General features: G+C 49.2%; 1 protein-coding gene across 2 annotated transcripts in view; it reads right to left on the bottom strand.

Annotated features, from left to right (window-relative positions):
- AVL9 (AVL9 cell migration associated) overlaps window positions 1–26,906 on the bottom strand; it is a 70,381-nt gene extending 43,475 nt beyond the window's left edge. Inside the window, exons 1-4 of one of the 2 annotated variants that reach the window (XR_010787296.1) lie at window positions 26,613–26,906; window positions 6,654–6,774; window positions 4,505–4,590; window positions 4,099–4,170 (exon numbers count right to left, since the gene is read on the bottom strand). Coding sequence is in view for 1 of the 2 variants with exons in the window: in XM_066584539.1 (XP_066440636.1) it covers window positions 4,099–4,170; window positions 4,505–4,590; window positions 6,654–6,774; window positions 26,613–26,711 (378 nt within the window). In the remaining variant the exon portion in view is untranslated. The remainder of the gene's footprint in view (window positions 1–4,098; window positions 4,171–4,504; window positions 4,591–6,653; window positions 6,775–26,612) is intronic. The other variant, XM_066584539.1, reaches the window with a different exon arrangement.
- Between the last annotated feature and the right edge of the window lie 265 nt (window positions 26,907–27,171).

Below are 27,171 nucleotides of genomic sequence, written 5' to 3'. Positions count from 1 at the left end.
TCACGTGAGGTCATTATTCCCCTCTACTCTTCCTTAGTCAGACCTCATCTGGAATACTGTGTCCAGTTCTGGGCACCCCACTTTAAAAAAGACAGAGACAAACTGGAGCAAGTTCAGAGAAGAGTTACCAAGATGGTGAGCGGTCTGCTCATCACGTCCTATAAGGAACAGTTACAGGATCTGGGAATGTTTAGCTTGCAAAAAAGGCTGAGAGGAGACTTAATACGGTAGCTGTCTACAAATATCTTAAGAGCTGTCACAGTGCAGAGGGATCAGCCCTATTCTCATTTGCACAAGGAAAGACTGAAAGCAATAGGATGAAACTGAAAGGGAGCAGACACAGATTAGATATTAGAAAAAAAACTTTCTGACAGCGAGGGGGATCAACGAGTGGAACAGGTTACCACTGGAGGTGGGGAGTTCTCCTTCAATAGAAGTGTTCAAACAGAGGCTGGACACATATATGTCTCGGATGATTTAGGCCGGGTTCACACGGGGCGGATTTGCCGCGGAAATTCCGTGCGGAATTTCGCCGCGGCAAATCCGCATGCAGCCGCTAATCCCAGGATTAAAAAGCCATGTCAATTTTTTTTCCCACTGCGGCCACACTCTCCTCTATGGGAGCGTCGGCCGCAGTGGAAGAGCGAGCGGCCGGGCCGCTTCAAAACCGCCGCGGATTTTGAAGCAACAGTTCTCCCGGCGGAAATCTGGCGGTTTTTCGCTGCGGACAAATCGCGGGATTTCCGTCGGGAATCCGCCCCGTGGGAACCCAGCCTTAGTGAATCCTGCACTGAGCAGGGGGTTGGACCCGATGACCCTGGAGGTCCCTTCCAACTCTACCAGTCTATGAGTCTATAAAATATATATTGACCCACCTGCAGAAGGGTTAGTAGCACAATTAAGCCTCTCGGACAGATCCCTTCTGTGAGAAGACCACCCTTACCCAGACCGGACCTCTTGTGACAGATTCTCAGTCCCACCATATATTAGGTATGTCCAGCTCCTTTGACATGACCCTCCCTACAAGACCATTTTTTCAATGCAATTTTGATCGGTCGTCTGGAAGAGGTTTCACTGTATGTAGTCAATCAGCAGGTTGTGTTCTACTTCTGCAGGCTGCAATCTGCAAGATCAACACTCCCACCATACGCAGTACTGGATCTCAAAGGGCATGTCACAAAATTATCTATTTAATGCCGGCCTGTTTCAGGTGACTTTTCAGTATAAGCTGTGATATGTGTACAAGAGGAATAACACAATCTCTTAGGCCTCATGTCCACGGGCAAAAGAAGAATTAAAATCCGCAGCGGATTTTAACTCTTCTCCTGCCCGCGGATCCGCACCCCATAGGGATGCATTGACCACCCGCGGGGTAGATAAATACCTGCGGATGGTCAATAAAAGGGATTTTAAAAAAAATGGAGCATGAAAAAATCTGGACCATGCTCCATTTTCATGCGGGTCTCCCGCGGGGACGGCTCCCGCGGGCTTCTATTGAAGCCTATGGAAGCCGTCCGGATCCGCGGGAGACAAAATTTGGAATTTACTCACACGCTCAGTTTCTTCTCTTCGCCGCGGCGCCATCTTCTCTCTGTCGCGGCCGGATCGTTTTTCTTCGGGACGGCGCATGCGCGGGGCACGTCACCGACGTCATCATGCGCATCCGCCGAGCCGAAGAAAGCAGATCCGGCCGCGACGCAGGGAAGATGACGCCGCGGCGAAGAGAAGAAACGGAGCGGATGGGAGGTGAGTTTATTCTCATTTATTCTCCTTTTCAGCGCTCATGACCGCGGGGCAGGAGGGACCCGCTGCAGATTCTCCATGGAGAATCCGGAGCGGGCCTGATTTTCCCCCGTGGACGAGGCCTAAGGCTTCCTACACACGGGTGAGCACAATGTCGGGCTTTCAGCCGCATCGGAGGTTTGGCAAGTGTTTCCCATTGTTTTAAGTAGGAAACCTTGCAACGCACTTGCATGCGCACTGCACACCATGCAATGAGTTTTATTGAAAATAATTGGGGAAACGGTCCAAGGGAAAGCCCAAAGATAGGACATGCCATGAAATAAATAATTAAAATCGCTCATGTATATGACCTTATTTTTAAAAAATGGGGTTCATATCGGTGCATCTCAAACGCACAAATCTCACACGATTTTCTTGGCTGTGTGACAACAGCCTAATTAGGCCTCTTTCACACGACCGTATGCTGCGTGTGTAAAATAAAGAAAACCGCATGAATAAAGAACAGCCGCGAACAAGTCCTGATCTTAGTTAGCGTATTATAAGCCATTCACACGGGCAGCTGCTGCGTATCGTCAAAGGGAAAAAAAAACCAAAACGTTGCAGCACGGAAATCCCTCAGTCGGAAGTCTATGGGAGTTTCCTGCGTATCTCAGCAAAAGATAAGGCAAGACTTATCTGTGGACACAGTGTATAAAATCGTCAAGTGGTCGCCGATGTGACATTTTTCCAGATGCTTTTTTTATGTGTCCAAAAATTGTTCATCTGAATACATTGGAATCCACTGCTTTAGATGATCGAGATTTTTTGACGTGGCCAAATTAGCCGCGTAAATACGGTCGTGTGAATAATGCCTTAGGAATAGCATTTATCACTGGTTTCCCGCTGCATCTGTAATTCTCAGTTTTCCCAGAGTCGGTGACTGAAGACTAGATGCTATATGTCTTCCAAGATGCTCCACAATTGTTATATTTGTGAGAATACTATTACTAAAATAAGACATCTCAGAAGGAGTGACAGCTCCACTTAAAATTACTTTAAAAAAAAAAAGTTTCAAGTTTTTTTTTGTGTCACTATTTAAAATCCTGAAATCTTGCTGTTTTTACACTGGCCACTAAGCCTGATGGCAGGCTGACATTTCCTGTTCTGTAGAGATCACTAATCAGCAGTTATCTCATTATCACAGGCAGCATTACAATACAATGTAACACCTTTATTATTATGATACAGATAGCAATAGGGGATAGTCATAGCACACCTCCTCCCCCTTTCTGCACAATGTTCTGTACACACATCACAGAGCATGCCTAGAACACTCTCCTATAGAAGTCACCGAACATCTCCAGACTACAGGTTCCTAAGCATATCTCTGCATGTTAACAGAAGCTCAGACAAGATGGCCGCCCCCATAGTTATGGACAGAAAGTAGATTAGTTTTATTTTCTGATGGTAAATTATAATTTTTTTTTTAAGAGAAAAAAATATCGCTATCTGGTTAAACTAGTGGAAATAAAAAATAAACAGATGACACATTGGCTTTAATGGAGTATTCCTGCTAAAGTATTGTCTAATAGTTGGGTCTCAGACCTCCCTTATGGGGTATGCTGTAAATGTATTTGACTAATATGCTGGTTTAACATGCCACAACAACTTAAGGTCCATTTACACGGGACGAATGTCGGGCAAACGATGCCTGACATTCGTCCCTGTGTTTCCGCGCTCCAGTGCTCCTGACAGCAGAGCTGGTTGGGTCACGGAGCAGCCAGCAGGGGGGCGGGGCAGTGCAAAAGATTTGTCTCCTCTCACTTCCCCGCCCCTCCTCCATTAAGATAACACAGCGACCGTTCGCTACTGAGCGGCCGCTGTTTAAACTGAGCGATGAGCATAAAACGATGAGCTCATCGCTCAGTTTAAATAGCGGCCGCTCAGTAGAGAACGGCCTCTGTGTTATCTCAATGGAGGGGGGCGGGGGAGTGAGAGGAGAGAAATCTCCTGCACTGCCCTGCCCCCTGCTGGCCGCTTTGTGAGCGACACAGCTCTGCTGGCTCCCGTGCAGGAGCACTGGAGCGCGGAGACACAGGGACGAGCGTCAGGCATCGTTTGCCCTACATTCGTCCAGTGTAAATGGACCTTTAGATTGTTACCTATCAGCATTGTAGCTACTTTGTAGAAGATGTGCTTCACCGGCCAAAAGAATCAAATCTACCGCTAACTGAACTGTTCCAAACTAGCTCACATAAAAAAAAAACAAAAAAAACTTTAAAGTGCTCCATGAGGGAGCGCGTGTTCTGTCTAGAGGACAGATCCGGAGTGGTAATTTCATGTTTTTCCGGTTATTTCCTGGGAGCAGCGTCTTACCAGCTGACTCAGCACACAAACACTTTTCTGTACGGTTTCCCGGGTCACATCTGCTTGACGCACTTTCAAGGCCTGTAAGATCACAGAACAGATTCTGATAAATAACATCAACAAAGACAGTGTAAACATAGATCATTAACATAGATCATCAGCTGGAATCTAGCAGATGTTAATTAGCAATCAAGCCTGATTAATTAGAGAGTACAATTGTATAATAACCCCATTTGTTCGGCGGAACGGACAGCACATGACATCTAATACCGCCCTAGCGCTCGCTGCCTTGTCATCTCATCATTACTTGTCACATAAGCATTCATGAAGCTGGGGGTCTTCCCCTGACGAGGATCCCAGTCCGTGCCGACCCCCCGCATGGATGTCTGAGGACAGTAACTCTCAGCTGTGGTACCTTTGCTTCAATCTGTCTGTAACAGGAAACTCCATAGACCGTCCTCCGCTCTCCGCTTCTGGGTGGAAGGTGAAAGAACACCGTGTCTAGGAGGAAATACAGGCAGCGCATTGATACAGGCGGAGAGAAGAGGAACAATTGTGGGATGAAGCCGAGGGGCTAAAGGTACTTCTACACAAGCCGTTAAAAATCATTGGATCATTGAGATTTGAAATGAATTAATCCTTCAGTGTAAACGCGGGTAAGGACTGAACGAGACATGATCTGTTCGCTTACCATTCCTTTCATGCAAGCACGCAAATCACAGTTGGCTCGTTAGGTTAAAGGTCCAATGTCCACGTGCGACGGCTGTCATTGCAGTCAATGGAATCCGTCCCCGCCACAGCACAGCCGCAGCTGTCACTGTGGAGGTGCTACAAATCCACGGGAAAGCAGGGGATTCAAAAACAACAACAAAAAGCGAGCACTGCGCATACGCTAGACGTGTCACCGGACGCTCCTGGATGCACCCACCGTGCTGGAGAAAGAAGATCCGTCTGGCTCCGAGGGGACCCGCGCTGGATCCGGAGAGGTCAGAAACATTTTCCTGTCCATGTCCGCGGGCCCACACGGATACGACTGCGGGATTCAGCAGTGGTATCCGTGTGAGCAAGTGGACATAAGGCCTAAGTCCCAATCATTCAGTCGCTCATTCGCTGGTCTAGGGAACTGAATGACTGAACCATCCTGTAGAAAAAAAATGCAACAATTTATCTTTGTGTTTAACCCCTTAACGACAGGGCTGTTTTGTACTTTAAGGACCAGACACTTTTTAGGGATTTTACCCATGTGTTGGTTTTACTAACATTTCTTTCCCTTTAGCTACCAAAATTATTTTTGCTGCATTTTTTCCTGTGACATATAGGGCAATGTTTTTAATATGTCCTTTTCACTGACTTTTTTTTCAGTTTTTATTGGGGTAAAGTGGTTTTTTTTAAACATTTATAGTTTGTTTTGTTTTTTAATTAGTAAATTTACACTAAAATAAGGTATGTGAACGGGTTCCTCTTTTTATTTTGGACGGTTTGATATATACTAATTGTATGGTTTTGGATTACAGGGTGCATACGGTGACGGTTTTGGGTCGTTTTCTTTTTGAGTTATAGATTTTTATTTTGATTCTGTCATTTTTTAAAATCTTATTTTTGTAACAATTTTTTTAACATCTATGATCCCCATGATGTCATATAAGACCCCTGAGAGTCATTTACACGTTTTTTTTTTTTTTTTTTAAACATTACACACTTTTCCACGATAGCTGGGGCATCCATAGGATACCCAGTTACAAGGGAAAACATCCCCCTGTAGTGACAATAGTCACTAACAGAGCTGATCAGGGCCTGCTAGGACCCGGCAGTTCTGCTGTAACAGGGGGATACGGCGGTCACATGATTGCCAGGTCACATAGTGGAAGAAACGCCTTCTCCCTTCTCCTCCGGGTTCTCAGCTGTGACTAACAGCTTAGGACCCAATCTGTTCCTGCTTGATCGCAGCGGCGGCTTTAATGCCAAACTGTATTTTTGCTATCTGGCGAGGTTGAAGCCCAGAACCAAGCACCGTAAATTTACATCACTTGGTCCTAAAGGGGTTAAGCTGACCACCCGAGCGAACAAACTTTCATTGTTTGCTCATTCATTGGGTAACTGATTATCACTACGTGTAAAAGTACCCCAATTCACACGCCTTCATTGGTCTGCGCAGTTATCGAGCATAAGTAGTAAGTATCGTCTCCTCCGCAACGCACAAAAACTACGCTGTGTTTCCACTTACAATACCACGTGTGGACTTCAAAAAAATAATAAATTATGCGCAGATTTACATTGAGAGGAATGAATTCTGCTTTGAAATTTCTGCTACAAATACAACATGCTGCAGATTTGAAAATCCACAAGACTCAAGTCCGAAGCCGATTATTCCTGCTGTTAGCGAACTGAGTGTTAACAAACCCCATCCACTAATATTATATGGACTTGGTCATTGTATTTTGGTGCAGAAAAACTAATATAATTGCATCCCTTTTGTACAAGCTGGTATTCTATCCTGTGTACCGAGCTAACCAAGGTTACAGCAATACAAAACACCAACGTAAGGGAGCGGGGCATCCTCGTACCTTCTTGGAAGTTGTGCGCACCATCTGGCAACGCAAGAAACGGCAGGTATTTCCACTCCTGTGGTAAGACATGGCTATCGTGTCCTTCTCCAGGAATCAAAGGAGGGTAAGAAAATTCCACCTTAGAGAAAAAGAAAAAAAATTTTTAGTTGTTTCAAATTTACTCCAAAGACTGGTCTCAGCGTGCGCTCTCTTCAAGAAACTGCAAGCACTTTAAGAGTAGCACTGTCGCTGCCGGCTCACTTCATTAAGATGATTGCAAACTCTAAACAGCCCGCCAGATGCACCCGGGCAGGAAGCAGCGAGTACTAATGGGCTGAAGAGCATTTCACAACTTTACTTTTTGAAATCTTTTTGCTTTAATCACCAAAACTACTTCGGTTTTACCTCCTCCAAATTTGCCTTTGATTGATTATACAAAAGGTTTTTCTTAAAGGGAACCCGTCATGTGTTTATGCTGTTCTCACCGATTCGGCACAAAGTTGTGTTGTGTCATGCTCATTCCGCAGCGTCCAGGGGTAGATGGGTCCGGTTTATACACCCAGCTCACCTGCTATGATTGAGTTAGCTCTTGTTATTACAGGGTGGGCAGGTTTAGCGACACTTCGTGAATAAGTTAGACCTATTTCTCACTAAACGCGACAGGATGAGCATGAAAGCGCCCGAACACTGCGCAGCATTGGCCCGTGTGCAGGAGATTTCTGGAATTAGTTTTGGGCCAGTACTTTGTGCTGCATCAACTACATGATGTGTCCCTTTAACTGTAATGCTGCTTGTTCCTCATACTTAAGATTTCCTAACATTACAACAAGGATGTAGAGGATGTTGAAAACCTGGTAACAAAAAAAGCATTTGGGTTCGGCATTGTAGTAACATTAGCTCTGCATGAAATACATACAGTAGGCTACAGCCACACGAGCACAACACAAAACTGGCGCTAATATGAATTCCATTTTATTGACCGCTGTCATACACGTGAGCAATGTTTTATCAGGAGAGTTAAAAAAAACTAAAATAAATCGCTGGACGTTTTAGTTTTTCATTTGCGTTCGCTAACCTACAGTCAAACACAACACATGCCGAGTGATGCACATGCAAGTGTGAGGTTTCCCATTGAAATCAATGGGAAACACTTGCCTATCCCATAACGCGCCCATCACAATTTCACAAAGATATGAAAAACATCTTGCATCCGACAGGTAAAACACATGTTAACAAGTGCAAAATCAGCCCGAGTTTCTTAGCCCGATATCACGCTCGCCCGTGTGAATGTCACCCAAGTAGTACACTTTGATTAGATTGCTTTTTCAAGCACCACTTAATACACAAATAACTATTGAGAAAGTAGGAGGAGGTCTCTACAGCAGAGTAATCAAGGCTTTAGAATTAGAGATGAGCGAACACCAAAATGCTCGGGTGCTCGTTATTCGGAACGAACTTCCCGTGATGCTCGAGGGTTCGTTTCGAATAACGAACCCCATTGAAGTCAATGGGCGACCAGAACATTTTTGTATTTCGCCGATGCTCGCTAAGGTTTTCATGTGTGAAAATCTGGGCAATTCAGGAAAGTGATGGGAATGACACAGCAACGGATAGGGCAGGCGAGGGGCTACATGTTGGGCTGCATCTCAAGTTCACAGGTCCCACTATTAAGCCACAATACCGGCAAGAGTGGGCCCCCCCCCTCCCAACAACTTTTACTTCTGAAAAGCCCTCATTAGCATGGCATACCTTTGCTAAGCACCACACTACCTCCAACAAAGCACAATCACTGCCTGCATGACACTCCACTGACACTTCTCCTGGGTTACATGCTGCCCAACCGCCCCCCCTCCCCCCCACAGCGCACACCAAAGTGTCCCTGCGCAGCCTTCAGCTGCCCTCATGCCACACCACGCTCATGTCTATTTAGAATTGCGTCTGCCATGACGAGGGACCGCAGGCACACACTGCAGAGGTTGGCACGGCTAGGCAGCGACCCTCTTTAACCCCTTCCCGCTCCTGGACGTACCTGGTACGTCATGGCAGCCTGGTACTTCCCGCAACATGACGTACCTGGTACGTCCTGGAGATAGCACGGGATCACATGTGATCCCGCGCTATCCCGCAGCGGGAGCCGGCTGTCAGTCACAGCCGGCGTCCCGCTCCAACAGCGGGGGGGCATCGGAGATGCGCCCGCCGCTGTTAACCCCTTCCCTGCCGCGATCTAAGTAGATCGCGGCAGGGAAAGAGTTCACAGAGGGATCGCGATCCCTGTGTGTCTCCGGCCGGAACTCGCGATGTTATCGCGAGAGCCCGGCCTGTCACCATGGCAACAGGACGCCAGACACTGGCGTCCTGTATTGCCTGTGCCTATTATCGCTGTACAAGCGATAAGGCATGGCAGAGCAGTAGCTCTGCCATGCCTTATGACAGCGATCATAGGCACAGTGATGTAAGTCCCTCAGAGGGACTCAAATAGTATTAAAAAAAAGAAAAGAAAAGTGTAAAAAAAATAAAAATGTAAAAAAAAAAATTTCAAAAACCCCTTTTTTATGCTTTTTCTAATATTAGCATAAAAAAAGGGAAAAAAAAACTAAAACCCCACATATTGGGTATTGACGCGTCCGTAACGACGTGTACAAAAAGTTGAACACGCTTCTTATTTTGTACGACAAAAAGCGTAAAAAAAAACGCTAAAAAACAGAGGCAAAATGCTAATATTTAGCATTTTGCCTCACAAAAAATGCAATAAAAGTGATCAAAAAAGCCGTACATTTCCCAAAATGGTACCAATAAAAACTACAGCTCGTCTCGCAAAAAATAAGCCCTCATAGAGCTCCGAACATAGAAAAATAAAAAAGTTACAGGACTTTGAATGCAGCTATAGAGAAAAAAAAAAGATTTCCAAAAAAAGGGGGTTTTATTGCAAAAAAGTGTAAAAACCTAAAAAAAATATAACAATTTTGGTATCGTTGTTACCGTACCGACCCGCAGAAAAATTTTAGTGTGTCATTTATGCTGCATGATTAACGCTGTAAAAAAAAAAAAAAATCTATGGCAGAATTGATGCGTTTTCTCTCCCTGTTATCATTAAAAAAAAAAAATAAACAATTTACGATATTGTCTATATACCCAAAAGTGGCACCGATAAAAACTACAGATCGCCACGCAAAAAACAAGCCCTTACACGGCCGCGTCCACGGAAAAATAAAAAAGTTATGGCTTTTGAAAAATGGAGATGGAAAAATACCAAAAAATCGCTTGGTCCTCAACGCAAAAATAGGCCATGTCATTAAAGGGGTTGTCCCGCGCCGAAACGGGTTTTTTTTTTTTTTCAACCCCCCCCCCCGTTCGGCGCGAGACAACCCCGATGCAGGGAGGTAAAGAAAGCTCACCGGAGCGCTTACCTGAATCCCCGCGCTCCGGTGACTTCTCTACTCACCGCTGAAGATGGCCTCTTCCTCCGTGGACCGCAGCTCTTCTGTGCGGTCCATTGCCGATTCCAGCCTCCTGATTGGCTGGAATCGGCACGTGACGGGGCGGAGCTACACGGAGCTACACGGAGCCCCATAGAAGACTGCAGAAGACCCGGACTGCGCAAGCGCGGCTAATTTGGCCATCGGAGGGCGAAAATTAGTCGGCACCATGGAGACGAGGACGCCAGCAACGGAGCAGGTAAGTATAAAACTTTTTATAACTTCTGCATGGCTCATAATTAATGCACAATGTACATTACAAAGTGCATTATTATGGCCATGCAGAAGTGTACAGACCCACTTGCTGCCTCGGGACAACCCCTTTAAGGGGTTAAAAGTGGCGGAGCGATAGCCCACAATGCTGTACAGAAGCAATGAGAAATAGAATCCTGTGCCACCGCCATCAGGAGCTGCACACGTGGGCATAGCAATGGGGAACCTATGTGCCACACACTATTCATTCTGTCAAGGTGTCTGCATGCCCCAGTCAGACCGGGCTTTTTAATTCATAGACACAGGCAGGTACAACTCCCTATTGTGAAGTCCCTGTCGACCCACAGCATGGGTGGGTGCCAGGAAGCCACCAGCGGTACACAGAAATATCCCATTGCATTGCCCAACACAGCTGAGGTAGTAATGTCGTGCTTAATGCAGGTGGGCTTCGGCCCACACTGCATGCCCCAGTCTGACTGGGGTTCTTTATAAGTGTACAGATGTAGTAAAAACTCCGTGTGCACCTACAGCATGGGTGGGTGCCAGGAAGCCACCGGCGGTACATAGAAATATCCCATTGCATTGCCCAACACAGCTGAGGTAGTAATGTTGTGCTTAACCCTTTCCAATCCAATTTGTATATGGTTTTCCTAGGGGGCTTACTCTTTTTCTGCTGTTATACAATGGCGCTATATGCTGGCTAAAGCCAGTACTGCATGAGCTGACACGTAGGATAGGCTCCGACAGCAGAGAGGCTGGCAATATACAGTAAGAGAACCCCGACGGACGTCTACCAACAACGGAGCTGTACAGCCTTAAACCCTAATGTCTTCACAGGTCACACAGTGGACTGGAAAGGGTTAATGCAGGTGGGTTTCGGCCCACACTGCATGCCCCAGTCAGACTGGGGTTCTTTACAAGTGGACACATGTAGGTTTAACTCCCTGTGGACCCACTGCCTGGGTGGGTGCCAGGAAGCCACCGGCGGTACATAGAAATATCCCATTGCATTGCCCAACACAGCTGAGGTAACGTCAGCTGTAATGCAGGTGGGCTAAAAATTAATTTGATTACACTGTAGGCGAGGGCCCACAAAAATTGCTGTATCAACAGTACTAATGTACATCCCAAAAATTGGCCATGGCCAGCCAAGAGGGCAGGTGAAACCCATTAATCGCTTTGGTTAATGTGGCTTAAGTGGTAACTAGGCCTGGAGGCAGCCCGGTGTAACGAAAAATTGGTTCAAGTTAAAGTTCCAATGCTTTTAAGCGCATTGAAACTTATAAAAATTGTTCTGAAAAATTATTTGAGTGAGCCTTGTGGCCCTAAGAAAAATTGCCCGTTCAGCGTGATTACGTGAGGTTTCAGGAGGAGGAGCAGGAGGAGGAGGAGGAGGAATATTAGACACAGATTGATGAAGCAGAAATGTCCCCGTTTTGGATGGTGAGAGAGAACGTAGCTTCCATCCGCGGGTGCAGCCTACGTATTGCTTACGTATCGCTGCTGTCCGCTGGTGGAGAACAGAAGTCTGGGGAAATCCAGCCTTTGTTCATCTTGATGAGTGTTAGCCTGTCGGCACTGTCGGTTGACAAGCGGCTACGCTTATCTGTGATGATTCCCCCAGCCGCACTAAACACCCTCTCCGACAGGACGCTAGCCGCAGGACAAGCAAGCACCTCCAGGGCATACAGCGCTAGTTCAGGCCACATGTCCAGCTTCGACACCCAGTAGTTGTAGGGGGCAGAGGCGTCACCAAGGATGGTCGTGCGATCCGCTACGTACTCCCTCACCATCCTTTTACAGTGCTCCCGCCGACTCAGCCGTGACTGGGGAGCGGTGACACAGTCTTGGTGGGGAGCCATAAAGCTGGCCAGGCCCTTAAAGACTGTTGCACTGCCTGGGATGTACATGCTGCTCGATCTACGCACATCCCCTGCAACATGGCCCTCGGAACTGCGCCTTCTGCCACTAGCGCTGTCGGCTGGGAATTTTACCATCAGCTTGTCCGCAAGGGTCCTGTGGTATAGCAACACTCTCGAACCCCTTTCCTCTTCGGGAATCAGAGTGGGCAGGTTCTCCTTATACCGTGGATCGAGCAGTGTGTACACCCAGTAATCCGTAGTGGCCAGAATGCGTGCAACGCGAGGGTCACGAGAAAGGCATCCTAACATGAAGTCAGCCATGTGTGCCAGGGTACCTGTACGCAACACATGGCTGTCTTCACTAGGAAGATCACTTTCAGGATCCTCCTCCTCCTCCTCCTCCTCCTCCTCAGGCCATACACGCTGAAAGGATGACAGGCAATCAGCCGGTGTACCGTCAGCAGCGGCCCAAGCTGTCTCTTCCCCCTCCTCCTCATCCTCCTCATGCTCCTCCTCCTGTACGCGCTGAGAAATAGACAGGAGGGTGCCCTGACTATCCAGCGGCATACTGTCTTCCACCGCCCCCGTTTCCGAGCGCAAAGCAGCTGCCTTTATGGTTTGCAGGGAATTTCTCAAGATGCATAGCAGAGGAATGGTGACGCTAATGATTGTAGCATCGCCGCTCACCACCTGGGTAGACTCCTCAAAATTACCAAGGACATGGCAGATGTCTGCCAACCAGGCCCACTCTTCTGAAAGGAATTGAGGAGGCTGACTCCCACTGCGCCGCCCATGTTGGAGTTGGTATTCGACTATAGCTCTACGCTGTTCATAGAGCCTGGCCAACATGTGGAGCGTAGAGTTCCACCGTGTGGGCACGTCGCACAGCAGTCGGTGCACTGGCAGCTTAAAGTGATGTTGCAGGGTGCGCAGGGTGGCAGCGTCCGTGTGGGACTTGCGGAAATGTGCGCAGAGCCGGCGCGCCTTTACGAGCAGGTCTGACAAGCGTGGGTAGCTTTTCAGAAAGCGCTGAACCACCAAATTAAAGACGTGGGCCAGGCATGGCACGTGCGTGAGGCTGCCGAGCTGCAGAGCCGCCACCAGGTTACGGCCGTTGTCACACACGACCATGCCCGGTTGGAGGCTCAGCGGCGCAAGCCAGCGGTCGGTCTGCTGTGTCAGACCCTGCAGCAGTTCGTGGGCCGTGTGCCTCTTATCGCCTAAGCTGAGTAGTTTCAGCACGGCCTGCTGACGCTTGCCCACCGCTGTGCTGCCACACCGCGCGACACCGACTGCTGGCGACATGCTGCTGCTAACACATCTTGATTGTGAGACAGAGGAGGAGGAGGAGGAGGAGGAGGGTGCTTTAGTGGAGGAAGCATACACCTCCGCAGATACCAGCACCAAGCTGGGGCCCGCAATTCTGGGGGTGGGTAGGACGTGAGCGGTCCCAGGCTCTGACTCTGTCCCAGCCTCCACTAAATTCACCCAATGTGCCGTCAGGGAGATGTAGTGGCCCTGCCCGCCTGTGCTTGTCCACGTGTCCGTAGTTAAGTGGACCGTGGCAGTAACCGCGTTGGTGAGGGCGCGCACAATGTTGCGGGAGACGTGGTCGTGCAGGGCTGGGACGGCACATCGGGAAAAGTAGTGGCGACTGGGAACTGAGTAGCGCGGGGCCGCCGCCTCCATGATACTTTTGAAGGACTCCGTTTCCACAACCCTATACGGCAGCATCTCAAGGCTGATGAATTTTGCGATGCGGACGGTTAACGTTTGAGCGTGCGGGTGCGTGGCGGCGTACTTGCGCTTGCGCTCGAACACTTGCGCAAGCGACGGCTGAACGGTGCGCTGAACTACACTGCTGGATGGGGCCGAGGACAGCGGAGATGAGGGTGTGGGTGCAGGCCATGAGGCGGTAGTGCCTGTGTCCTGAGAGGGGGGTTGCATCTCAGTGGCAGGTTGGGGCACAGGGGGAGAGGCAGGGGTGCAAACCGGAGGCGGTGAACGGCCTTTGTCCCACCTTGCGGGGTGCTTGGCCATCATATGTCTGCGCATGGTGGTGGTGGTGAGGCTGTTGGTGTTGGCTCCCCGGCTGAGCTTTGCGCGACAAAGGTTGCACACCACTGTTCGTCGGTCGTCAGGCGTCTCTGTGAAAAACTGCCAGACCTTAGAGCACCTCGGCCTCTGCAGGGTGGCATGGCGCGAGGGGGCGCTTTGGGAAACACTTGGTGGATTATTCGGTCTGGCCCTGCCTCTACCCCTGGCCCTGGACACCGCACTGCCTCTTGCAACCTGCCCTGCTGATGCCCTTGACTCCCCCTCTGAAGACCTGTCCTCCTGAGTAAGCGTTGCACACCAGGTGGGGTCAGTCACCTCATCGTCCTGCTGCTCTTCCTCCGAATCCTCTGTGCGCTGCTCCCTGGGACTTACTGCCCTTACTACTACCTCACTGCAAGACAACTGTGTCTGATCGTCATCGTCCTCCTGACCCACAGAAAGTTGTTGAGACAGTTGGCGGAAGTCCCCAGCCTCTTCCCCCGGACCCCGGGAACTTTCGAATGGTTGGGCATCAGTGACGATAAACTCCTCTGGTGGGAGAGGAACCGCTGCTGCCCAATCTAAGCAGGGGCCCAAGAACAGTTCCTGGGAGTGCTCCCGCTCCTGAGCAGGTGTTATTGTAGTGGAGTGAGGAGGCTGGGAGGAAGGAGGAGCAGCAGACAGAGGATTCGGATTGGCAGCAGTGGACGGCGCAGAACTGCGGGTAGACGATAGGTTGCTCGAAGCACTTTCTGCCATCCAGGACAGGACCTGCTCACACTGCTCATTTTCTAATAACCGTCTCCCGCGTGGACCCATTAATTGGGCGATGAATGTGGGGACGCCAGAAACGTGCCTCTCTCCTAATCGCGCAGCAGTCGGCTGCGACACACCTGGATCAGGAGCTTGGCCTGTGCCCACACCCTGACTTGGCCCTCCGCGTCCTCGGCCGCGTCCACGTCCTCTAGGCCTACCCCTACCCCTCAGCATGCTGTATTACCAGTGATTTGATTTCACAGGCAGGAAATAAATTGGCGCAAGACTGCAGGCCAAATATAATTTTTGCCCTTTTTGGAAAACGAAAGGCCCCACTGCCTCTAGTGAATGAATTATCTAAGTTTAATAACTGTGCTGTGTCCCTGCTTATGTGTCACAGAACGTGAGGGTAGCAGAGTTATTATAACTCTTGGAGAGCAGGTATTTTTTTCCCAATTAAGGAAAGCAAATGGCGAAGCCAGCAGTAAAGCGTAGCTGGGTGCGTATGATTTAGCAATGTTTTTCACGCAGCTCACACGTCTCCACAGGCGTAAGGACGGACACAGGCTGGACAAATAGATTTGTTTTCAGTTTTTTCCCACCAACAGGCAGCACTGCGTATATTCAATGAACATGAGAAGTTTAATAACTGTGCTGTGTCCCTGCTTATGTGTCACAGAACGTGAGGGTAGCAGAGTTATTATAACTCTGGCAGAGCAGGTATTTTTTTCCCAATTAAGGAAAGCAAATGGCGAAGCCAGCAGTAAAGCGTAGCTGGGTGCGTATGATTTAGCAATGTTTTTCACGCAGCTCACACGTCTCCACCGCCCGTAAGGACGGACAGAGGCTGGACAAATAGATTTGTTTTCAGTTTTTTCCCACCAACAGGCAGCACTGCGTATATTCTATGAATAATAACTGTGTTGTGGCCCTGCCTATACAATTCTTTCCCTGCAGTATCAATGGAGGGTGGAATGCTCTGCAGAGGCGATTTTGAGAAGCCCAAAAAAAATGCAGCACAGCTAACAGCAGCCTGGACAGTACTGCACACGGATAAATATGGCCCTAGAAAGGACCGTTGAGGTTCTTGAAGGCTACACTCACTCCTAACACTCTCCCTGCCTATGCAGCACTTCTGTCCCTAATGCCAGGTGCAACGGTCTGCAGAGGCGATTTTGAGAAAAAAAAAATGCCACTGCTAACAGCAGCCAACACACAGCTATCAGTGGCCCTAATAAGGACCTTTGGGGGGTCTTGAAGCCTACACTAACTACCAATTCTTTCCCTACAGCAGCTCCGGTATAAACAGCACTGTCCCTCATCTAACTCACCAGGCATCTGAGGCGAGCCGCGGGAGGGGCCGACTTTTATATTAGGCGAACACCTGATCTCGCCAGCCACTCACAGCAGGGGGGTGGTATAGGGCTTAAACGTTGCAGGGGGAAGTTGTAATGCCTTCCCTGTCTTTCAATTGGCCAGAAAAGCGCGCTAACGTCTCAGGGAAGGAAGTGAAAGTAACCAGAACACCGCATGGTGTTCGTTACGAATAACGAACATCCCGAACACCCTAATATTCGCACGAATATCAAGCTCGGACGAACGCGTTCGCTCATCTCTATTTAGAATATTTACAGGCTGTAGACCCCTTTAGGGTGTGTGGGAGGATAAAAGAGGGAGGACTGGAGAGCATTTTTGCAATAGAGTTTCATTAAAATTTTCACCCTCATCCCTCAAGATTTTTCTGTCATTAAGGGCCCTATTACCTGGATGGCTGCCAAAATACATATAAAAAAGTTAAAAAATTAAGTAGAATTACATATGAAGGCTTTTTTTGTGTCATCTGTGGTGGCCTAGGAGGCCCAGACAGAGGCAGGGTTCTCATGGGCCCATCCGATGTACTGCAATACTAATGGCAGACCCAGAGGCCATCTTCAAGCTTCAGGATGCCATAGCAACCCATCAGAACCTCATGATCACATCACAGGGGTCCAATATGTGAAGAAAGGAGCCAATTACCCCTCTGTTAGCCTCGTCTGCATTGACCACCGACCGTAATGGGGTAAATGGCTGGGATAAGAGGCTAGTACCTGGCTGTCAGACAGCCAAGCGCCCTTTCCTACTGGCATGAGAAACCCATGCTGACCTTATTCGATGCATAAATAGGGCTCCTCAGTGACCACCAGAAAAAGGAGCATTGCCAGCCACTAAGGTGTTAAGTGATGCTCTGTTCCATCCATGGTTTAAGTCATAAATGCCAGAAATAATAAAACCGTGTCACACGCGCGGATATTTTTTCTGGTAAAATGTTGGGTAGCATGACAAAAGCCGGACAGTAGCCATTATAGTCAATGGATTCTGTAGGGCACCGATGGTGCCGGTCACATGATGGAGCCGGTACGCCGCTGTTTTAGTTTTTCGGTGCGAATGATGAAACAGATATTTTTAAGGAAATCTTAAAATAGCTTTCAGGCACATTTAATCCTTATACATTTTTTTCTATAAATGTTTTATTACTTTTCATTCAAATTTCCAAATAATAAACTCTTAACAGAGTGCCAAACAAAAGGAAAGGGGGTGGAGGGGAGGAAGTGTGGGTCAGTTAAACGACATGGGGTAATAGTTCAGAGAGTAGAACGGCAGAAGAGACAGCGCTAGGGCAACACTGCAGAAGATCAAAGTCACAAACTGTTCCCAGGAAGTAGTCCGGTCGGTCACCTTCTGCAGACAGTGGGCAACCTACCATGTCCGGGTAGGGGGCTGTTAGAGGGATTAGGGAGAATTTACGCTCAACCAAAACTGGGTGGGAGAAGGGGGAAGGAAAAGGAAGACGCACCAAGCTGCAGCCCCTGATGTGGTGATTCATTTAAGCAAGGACAGAATTCTGTTTGTGCTACACGTACTGTTGGGTCATGTAGCGTCTGGTGCCGTACGCCCCAAGTGGTATACTGACAGCAGGAGTGCAATTCACACCAGATTCTGGATGGCAGAGCGTCAACAAAAGGTTTCTTAAAGGGTAAAAGACTAACTTTCAGTTCCTCGTGAAGAGCTGCCTCTATCCGGTCCATACGGAAGGTATAGGTTGGTTTGGCAAGGACTAAGCACATACTTAGCGGATCCGGGGAAATCCATTCCTGTAGGATTTTCCCAAATTGTGCTGCAGCTGAAGGAAAGTCTAACAATTTCCTTTCCGAAAAGGACAGTGGTGTGGTAGCGGGTGGATGGCCAAACATAGACCACTCTGGGGGAGCCTGTTCTAATGGGGACAAGTGATCTTGTGTAAATGCCACCACCAAATGTTTCTTATACTTGGACAAGCCCAGAAGTAGTCATATAGGTTTGCCTCTGGTTGAATGCCGAGGAGCAGTTTTGGTCTATGTAATGGCCACGGTCAATGGAGATATACGCCCTATGGGCTAGTTTTAATGCCACGTCTAAATGAACGATGGGAGCCATTTGGATGTTTTGAAAGTAAAATTTACAATATCCTTTTTCTCATTTTGAAAGTAGTAAAGAGTAAAACATATCAGTCATAAATTCAGTACAACAGTGGCGATCTCTTTATGGAAGGTGCCAAAGTACACGGTGATACGTGACACCAATTCAAGTACATCGACCGCGCCAGTGTAAACTGTACACGTGTGAGCGAGAAGACTGTAGAAGCAGACGTTCTAGCCGAGCCTCTCTGAGAAACCATAATGGTCTTTGTTATGTAAAGGCGAAGCTTGGGAATACCAGCCGGCCAGGAACAACTTCTAATTGTAGTCGGACATTAGGAAGAGGTCAACCCAGAAACTCTGGTTTTACAGAAGGCATATCTGACCCCCTTTATATGATTGGGTCAAAACTCAACCTATCAGACTTTGCTTCCTCTAATACCAGATACAAGAGGACAGTTGGCCGGGGGACCGGGCCCCGCAGCCGATAGGTCTAAGTAGTTGACTTACTTAAATAAATCTACTATCTATTTTTCTGGTAAAGTTACATAACTAGACAGATTGCATTCTACTCAATGAGCTCCATCAGGCCTCGTCATGATCTGCTGCTCTGCAGATACCGTGGCAGTTTATGTTGTTTGTTCTGTACTGTAACGTTACAGCAGAATGAAAATATGAAGAGCCCTTAGGCCCCCTGTCCACGGACGTAAACCGACAGCGAATCCCGCCGTCTGAAGCTTTCCATAGCATTGCTATGGAAAGCGACGACCCCCTGCCCACAAGCGGAGAATCAATGCGATTCTCTGTTCGCGGCCGGCAATTCGCAGCATGCTGTGAATCTCTGTGCTCAGCCTATCTATCAGATTAGGCTGACCTGTGGAGAACCGTCTGCGGCTCCTGCTCCTGGACGGCGGCTCCCGGCAACGCCCGTGGACAGGGGGCCTTACTGTCCTTCACCAAAATCAAGAGACCAAAGCTTTGGGTTTTTGGTGTTGAATGCAGCAAAAAAGGTGCATAATACGGCATGTCCCAAATTTGCAAATAAAATTACTACTTTTCACAGCACTCACCAAATCTGAAGACTGTTGAGAAAATTCTACTGAGCAGGCGCAGTCTTCAAGTTTACAAAAATAACAGGAAAATCCAGAAAATGGTGCAAATTGTGATGCAAATCTGGGCTGAGGGCGACATTGCTGGATTGAGCAATAAAGGGGTACATTTACACAGGCAACTGCACTATCAGGGCGCCCACCCACTGGCGTTTTTTTACCTGCGTTTTGCGTTTTTCCTGCATAGGCATAGAGATAACATGTGTTCCTGTCCACTGGCGTTTTTTTTGCGTTGCGTTTGCGTTTTTAACATAGGAACTGTCAGTTGCATATGTGTCCTTATTTTTCTCCTAATGCACCCATGAATGTCAATGGAAATTAACGGAAAAGCCGCGAAAACGCAAACGCCAGTGGGTGGCGCCCTCAATCTGAGAAATGCACTTCAAAAAAACGCGATTTTTATGTAAATGTGATGTGTTTTGCAAAAAAATCATAATCTCACTCACATTGCTGCACTTGTGATTTTCATGAGTGTGACATATCGTCCATTATTACCTGTGGGAGCAAAAAGGCATCACATGTACATGTGAATGCAAAGCGACCTTTTTTCTGCTCCCCCCAGGGAAGAACAGGTGATTCTTGCACAGAATCGCCCAAAAATTGGACATGCTGCAATTTTTCTCTTCTTACAGCACTGTGGGAAAAAAAATTAAAAAAAGAACAGAACAGCAGGCCAGAGCTTCTTCTTTTTTCTATATTAGAAATGCACAAACAAGGGAACAAGGGTCCACAGCCAGCGGCCGAAGACACCATCCCCCCATCGTAGGAAATGAAGGACCATACCTCACTTGTACTGTGGACATCGAAATGACCTAGATCAGCATTTCCCAACTCCAGTCCTCAGGGACCCCTACAGGTCATGTTTTCAGCATTTCCTCAGTATTCCACAGGTGATGTAGTTCCTGTCGGTGCCTCAGACATTGCCACAGGTGTTCTTACTATAGGATATCCTGAAAGCATGACCTGTTGGGGTGCCTTGAGCACCGGAGTTTGGAAACACTGAGCTAGATGGACAGCCTCACTCACAGCCAAGAGCCTCTTTCCCTCCATAGACCCTAGGTCTGATGAAGGGTCTACTGCACCTGAAACACTAGACTTGTTACTTTGAACCAGAGGTGTTTCTGAGGACTTAAAATCACTAATAAGATCACTATTTCAGGTGCTCTTCCATTACTCCATTTTCTTCATAATTTAGTAAAAAAAAATGGTAACACCCAGTTGTCAGTTTAGCAATACACTTCCAGGAGGAACAAACAACGAACGGCACAACCTAGAATTCTAAAAAACAAATCTTCAGAACTGTTATTTCATAGGGAAGGGAATCATTTAGAGTCTATTGTTATAAGGGGTGTAACAGTAATGATACTAAAATAGCATCATCTGCAGGGACATTACAGCTGGCACACAGGTATGGCGATCACATAACAGGTTATGGGAGTTAGAAAACAAAAACCACCATGAAGAACTGGAACAAGTAACAACAACAACTGGGCACTGACTGGTTATGTTGAAACCGGGTGCCTTGCTGCAAGGCTGCGGTGGAGCAGATCTCAGTTTCTTGGAGCGTGGCACAATTATTTCTTCTCACCGATTCATACTCCATATAAAGTAGGACCATCAGCAGTTGACCAGCCGGGGTCCATCACTCAGAACCCCTGGCAATCAGCCGTTATCTAGTCTGCTGGTAGTATGCGCAGATACGGAAGCCAACAACTCCGCACACCTTGCAGTGGCCTAGGTTGGTAATGCAGGCACAGCTCTGACCAATGGCAACAATGCTTGCATTACCAACCTGGACGGCTGCAAGGAGTATGGAGCTGTCAGCTTCCGACTCCGTACACACCAACAGCGTGCCAGATAACAGTTGACTGCCCATCCGAAGGACAGGCCACCACTAATCCAGTCCTAGACAACGCCTTCTAAACGGTTTACATTAACAGTAAATAGCGATCTCCTACATAAAAGCTGGGATTCCATTTATACTCTCAGACATTTTACAGTTAAGCCTCCTTTCACGTGTGTGGGTTCCTCCGTTGGGAGCTATCAGCGCAGATCTGGCATGGAAGGTAACCAGAGCACCCGGGAAAGAACCTACAGACCCCATGCTGGCACGATGCCCCACTCACCTAGGACAGAAGAGCAAAGGGGACCAACACGCACAGCTGAGCGCTCATCCCCCCGTTTCAGCCTCCGGTGGCACCGACCATCTGTGGCCCGTCCAGACCGTTCGGTAACAAGAGAAGTACGCCATCATTCACAGTTCTGCGCTATTGTGTGTAGAACAACTGGCGGCAGCAAGACGCACTCTGGAGAAGAAGACCTCTGCCCCAGTATAACATCAGCCCCGCATTAGTAATTCAGAACTGATAGCATGGCACTGTGTGGCCACCACAGGACCCAAGGGCGCCGCCAGGCACTTGGGGCCGGTTCACATGGGCGTATGCGTAAAACGCTGAGAGTTTCCCGCAGCACTGTACACATTACTGCGCGTATGCTCTGCCAGCAGAGTCCGTGAACGGGCTGCGATCCACACTGCGCATGACTGGGAGTAGGACGTCACGGACATATGCAGTGTGACACTTTTTTTTATTTATTTATTTATTTTTTTAAAAGGCTGCCTATGGTACACGGAGAAATAGAGCGTGCCGCAATTTATTTCTCCTGCGTATTGATATGCAGCGCCCACACACAGGTGTGGATGGGAAAATCAAAGTCCATTGCCTCCATTTACAGCGTGTTACACACAGGGTATACGTGTGCGTTATACGCCCATGTGAATGAGCCCTTAGGCTGAGTGTGTATGGGCGGGACTGAATATCGCAGGCAAGATACCGCCGCGGAGGAGCACTAACGTCACCACGATAAATCTATATTAATGGATAGGTTCATCGTGGAGAATCGCAGCAAGCAACGTTTTTTTAGACGCGAGCAATTTTCAGCTTGTGTACATTGGGCTGTGCTTTCCATAGTTATCCTATGGAAAGCGTGTCATGTGTGCGATTTATCGCCGCGACTCACGCTATGACAAATCACCCATGGACACTCTGCGTTAGCATCCAGGGCTCCGATCCTGCCTCTAAGTGCATTGCCCTGAACCTCTGCCTGTCGTGCCGGCAATGCTGGAGATCGAAACAGCGGACGTATAATGTACACGTTAGGCAGAGTTCCGCACTGCGTTGGAAACCCCGCTCACCAACGGAAAGGCAATCTTGTGGGTATACCTGGCCGCGGTGGGTGGGGTTTTGAACGCATGTGCTATAGTAAATGCAGCACGTAGACCCAGCCTTATGGAGCGTTCACACATCACCACGCCTCCTGCGCCGGAACAGGGACCGTGCAGGAAGGAAAGGAGGCACCTCTGATCAGAGGAATAGGAGAGAAGAAGGTTTTGCTGTGGGTGCGATCCACGCACGAGGGGAAAAAATGACATCGGCAGGTATTTAATTACCTGCGGGTGTCTATTGATTCCCTATGGGCGGGAGGAACACGCGGATTTCCTAATTCTATTTTCCCCGTGGACATTGGGCCCCCGGCCTGATAGTGGTAGATTTAGTGCAGGTTATACAGGAGCAGTACGTAGATACGATGTAATCACTGCACAGTGGGAATATTTGCTTCCGGCAGCGCAGCAACGAGGTTATATGATAATTATATGTGTATATTCTTGTGCACAAATACTTGCTACATGTGTACGGCGCCGCAGGGCACGCTGACAGACGACTACACAGCTTACGAAAAAGCTTTATCAAAATCCGTAGCATTTGGTGAGGATTTTCATGCAAACTTGTTGCAGAATTTCAGCCCGTGCACGCTGCCATAGGACTGCATTACAATACACAATCCTATGCAGACAGCCGCGATTTGTTCGCATGAAAGCGCATGTGGAAAACAAATCGCGGTATGCTCTATTTCTGTGCGGGTCTCGCAGAGGCCCGCACAGAAATGTCCCTCCCGGGCCGCCGGCTCTGCTCTGCCCCGGCTGACAGCCGGCACATGAAAGAGCCGGAGCCGCGGGAGAGAATTCTCGCAGCGGGATCCAACCTGGCCGTCTGCAAGCGGCCTTAGCGTGTATAGTTTGTGCTTAATGCCCTGGTGGCGGACCTAGGGCACGTGTGTCGGAGAGGGCACACAGAGCCCTCTGTTGGCAAATGGCTGCTCACCACGATAGAGATTAACGGCCAGGATGCCGTGGCTCCCCAGCTGGTATCACTAAGCGGCACTAATCCTGGATGTGTGCACCTGGGAACCTCCTCCCCTGACCCTTCCACCCTGGTTCTGCAGGAGGAGAGGAAAAGGGAAGAGGAGTCCCGGGTGCGCACGCACACACACTTCTGTCTACAGCAGCGCCAGACAGAGAAGCGGCGGCGCTTCGGCGACAAGGAAGAGCTAGGTATATGGATTTCCGCGGGGAGCTATTACAACTGGAGCTCATATAGGGGACATTCTTAGTAACTGTGTCCGCTATATCAGTCCCAGTAGTAATAGTATTACTACTGGGGCCAATATGGGTGAGACACTATTGCTACTGATGCCACTTCGCACGCGGCGGCATACTTCAAGCAAACTTAGGGGATGTTTACACGTGGCAGAAATGCAGCAGAATGTCTGCAGCAAATTTCACATTCAAAAAAACATCTGCACCAATGGCGCCCCGGAGCTCCAGCTAGGAAAAAAAACTACAGCGTTCCTCCTCATTTAGAAGCGGCCCTGTCCTTTTTAGAATGACGGAGGTAAAAATCATACGTGGTGATAAGCCCCGCCCCCTGATGTGTTGGCACTTTGTGATAAATAAGTGGGTTTTGGGTCACAGTTTGCGCACTCGACCCCTAAAAGGTTCGCCATCACAGCTGTAATGTATTACATTCCTAGTCAAAAACCCTACGGCCCCCCGAAGAAGTTGCCGTTTTGCAGCAGATTCCGGCATGCAGTTCCATCTTGGGCAGATATGTAAGTGATGAGTTGTGGTGATGACCGGTCTTGTCACCGGAGGCCCTAGAAGTGGTCCTATCTTTGGGTGTACCCTCACATCACATCTCCCCTTGTTCTCTACGGGGCTGGCAGCAGCAGCGCACCAGATGCTAGGCGAACATGGTTCAACATGATGTGGAACTTCCCCATTGAAGACAGTGAGAGACACTCCATGATCCTCGGGCACGGCTAATAAGCGATACTTCCCGCAGCCATGGGAGGCAGTTTTGCTATAAAAACACCTCATATTTGTGAGGAAATCAAATGTTGGCCAGCGCGATATCAGGCTGCGGTTCACGGTCCGATATTGCGCTCACCTGTGTGAACATTAGCCTAAGGGTAAGGAAACCTGGAGGCGTCATGGAGAGGCGGTGGATACAAGGCGTTCTCATACGCCGCAGACCTGCTGCAGATTTTATTGGGGATTTTATGGCAGATCTGCAGCAGATTTCACTGCTTCAATTCGCACTCAAAAGTGTGAAATCTGCTGCAGATCACAATATAATCTGCGACAAAATCAGCTGTGTGGGACGCACCCTAAGGCTGAGTTTACACACGCCGGAATACCGGCGGAAATCTCTCGGTTTGGCCGCAGCGAAAGACTGCGTGATTTCTGCCGGGAAAAGTGCTGCTTCAAAACCCGTGGCACTTAGCCTTAGCACACCTTCCATAGAGGAGAGCGCGGCGACAGCGGAAGTAAAAAAACTGACATGCTGCGGCCGGCGAATCTGTGCCGGCTTCTGCCGCGACCGATTCGCCATCTCGTCCACATAGCTAGTTAATCCCAGGATTAGCGTCCGCAGGTGGACTTGCCGCGGCGAAATTCCGGATGGAATTTTTATGGCAAATCTGCCCTGTGTGAACCGAGCCTAAGGACGCTTTACAGATGGCAGCATTATTGAGCCAGGACGCACCGCAATACCCAGCTCAAGCAGATAGGCTGTGGAGTTTACCAGGTGCTGCGGTGCATCTTGTGGACTAGCAGCCTTTAGGGCGCACACAGGCGAAGTTAGGCAGATTGCAGTCACACAAATACGCTGCATATTCCGTGTATTGCGAGTTTTTCCCCAACGCAGGTAAAAACAGACACCAGACGCTCCCAGTGATTTCAGTGCGCAATTGACCTTAACATGGGCTATTTTAGTGCATAATATGCATGCATGACGGCTCCGCCCCCGACTGGCGGCTGCGGTTACCTACGACAATAGCGTGCAGAGCGCTGCAGCACAGACCCCTGGTATACATGACAGCGCACTCCTGCGCAGCAGCACCACCGCTGCATTCTAAGTGGGAAATTGTGCCGACGGCTCCTTCACACCTACTGAAAATGTAACAAAGATTTGCCGCTGTGCAGAAAAATTACGAAGATTTCAAAATCTGCCTGTGTAATGTGTTGTGATGCGGATTAGAAAACCGTTTAATACTGCATCAAAATTCGTATTTAGACATGTAGCTTTCCGCTGCGGCAAAGTCCGGTACGTGAGAACAAGCCCTAAGGGTCTCCACGTAACGCCGAGCTGCGGCGTGTGGCGCCAGATGTCAGGATGATGCACACAGGATAGGAACGACTAGCGGCGTCACGTTATAAATACTGCGCAAATAATAACTGCAAGCACGGACAATCACAGAAAACAGCAGCCGCCGGCGAGGGCGCCTGAACACGGACGGAGAATACCAGCAGCCACCGGCGAGGGCGCCTGAACACGGACGGAGAATACCAGCAGCCGCCGGCGAGGGCGCCTGAACACGGACGGAGAATACCAGCAGCCGCCGGCGAGGGCGCCTGAACACGGACGGAGAATACCAGCAGCCGCCGGCGAGGGCGCCTGAACACGGACGGAGAATACCAGCAGCCGCCGGCGAGGGCGCCTGAACACGGACGGAGAATACCAGCAGCCGCCGGCGAGGGCGCCTGAACCCCGAGGGAGGGCAACCGCAGCCATCCGCATGTCTAACCGCAAATCTTGATGCGGAACTGCCAGCAGGATTCGATTATTTTCAATTCTACATCGAAATCCTAACATTAGCGTTCTTGGCGCGGCGCAGGAGATGCTATATAATCACATGACCCCCTGCGCCCCGCCAGCTGCTGCTGCTGTCATGGCCACACCTGAGCACTCACCTGGCAGCCCTTCTTGTGATGGAAGCCCACCACCACGATGTGCAGCACCGGCCCCGCTCGGCTGCTCCCCGGCTCCTCCTGCCCGACCTCGCCATCCATGTGTGACGTCACCGGGGAGACTACGTTCGCTCCGGCACGGCCAGCAGGGGGAGCCCTCGCAGGCTGGGTACTCGCCGCTGGCGTCCAGCAGAGGGAGCCCTCGCACGCCGGGTACTCGCCGCTCTGCCCTGTCTGCCTGTAGGGACCGCCGAGCCGTCACCCCGGCATATTAGCACTTTCTGCTGAGCTTAAGCAGCGCTGCTGATTAGAGCCACCTGATTGGCTCTTCGGCACCACGTGACTACACAGCGTGCACGCGCCTTGCCTTCAGCAGCCGTGCACTACACACTACAGTTAAGCAGACGTGCACTACACACTACACTTAAGCAGCACGGGGTTAAGTTTAGGGTTACCTAAACCTAACCCTAAACCTAAACACTAACCCTAACCCCGTGCTGCTTAAGTGTAGTATGTAGTGCACGGCTGCTGAAGGCAATCCGCGTGCACGCTGTGTAGTCAC

The sequence above is a fragment of the Eleutherodactylus coqui genome, chromosome 12 (assembly GCF_035609145.1).
Source record: "Eleutherodactylus coqui strain aEleCoq1 chromosome 12, aEleCoq1.hap1, whole genome shotgun sequence".
NCBI classification, from domain to species: Eukaryota; Metazoa; Chordata; class Amphibia; order Anura; family Eleutherodactylidae; genus Eleutherodactylus; species Eleutherodactylus coqui.
This window is presented reverse-complemented; position numbering and strand designations above follow the sequence as displayed.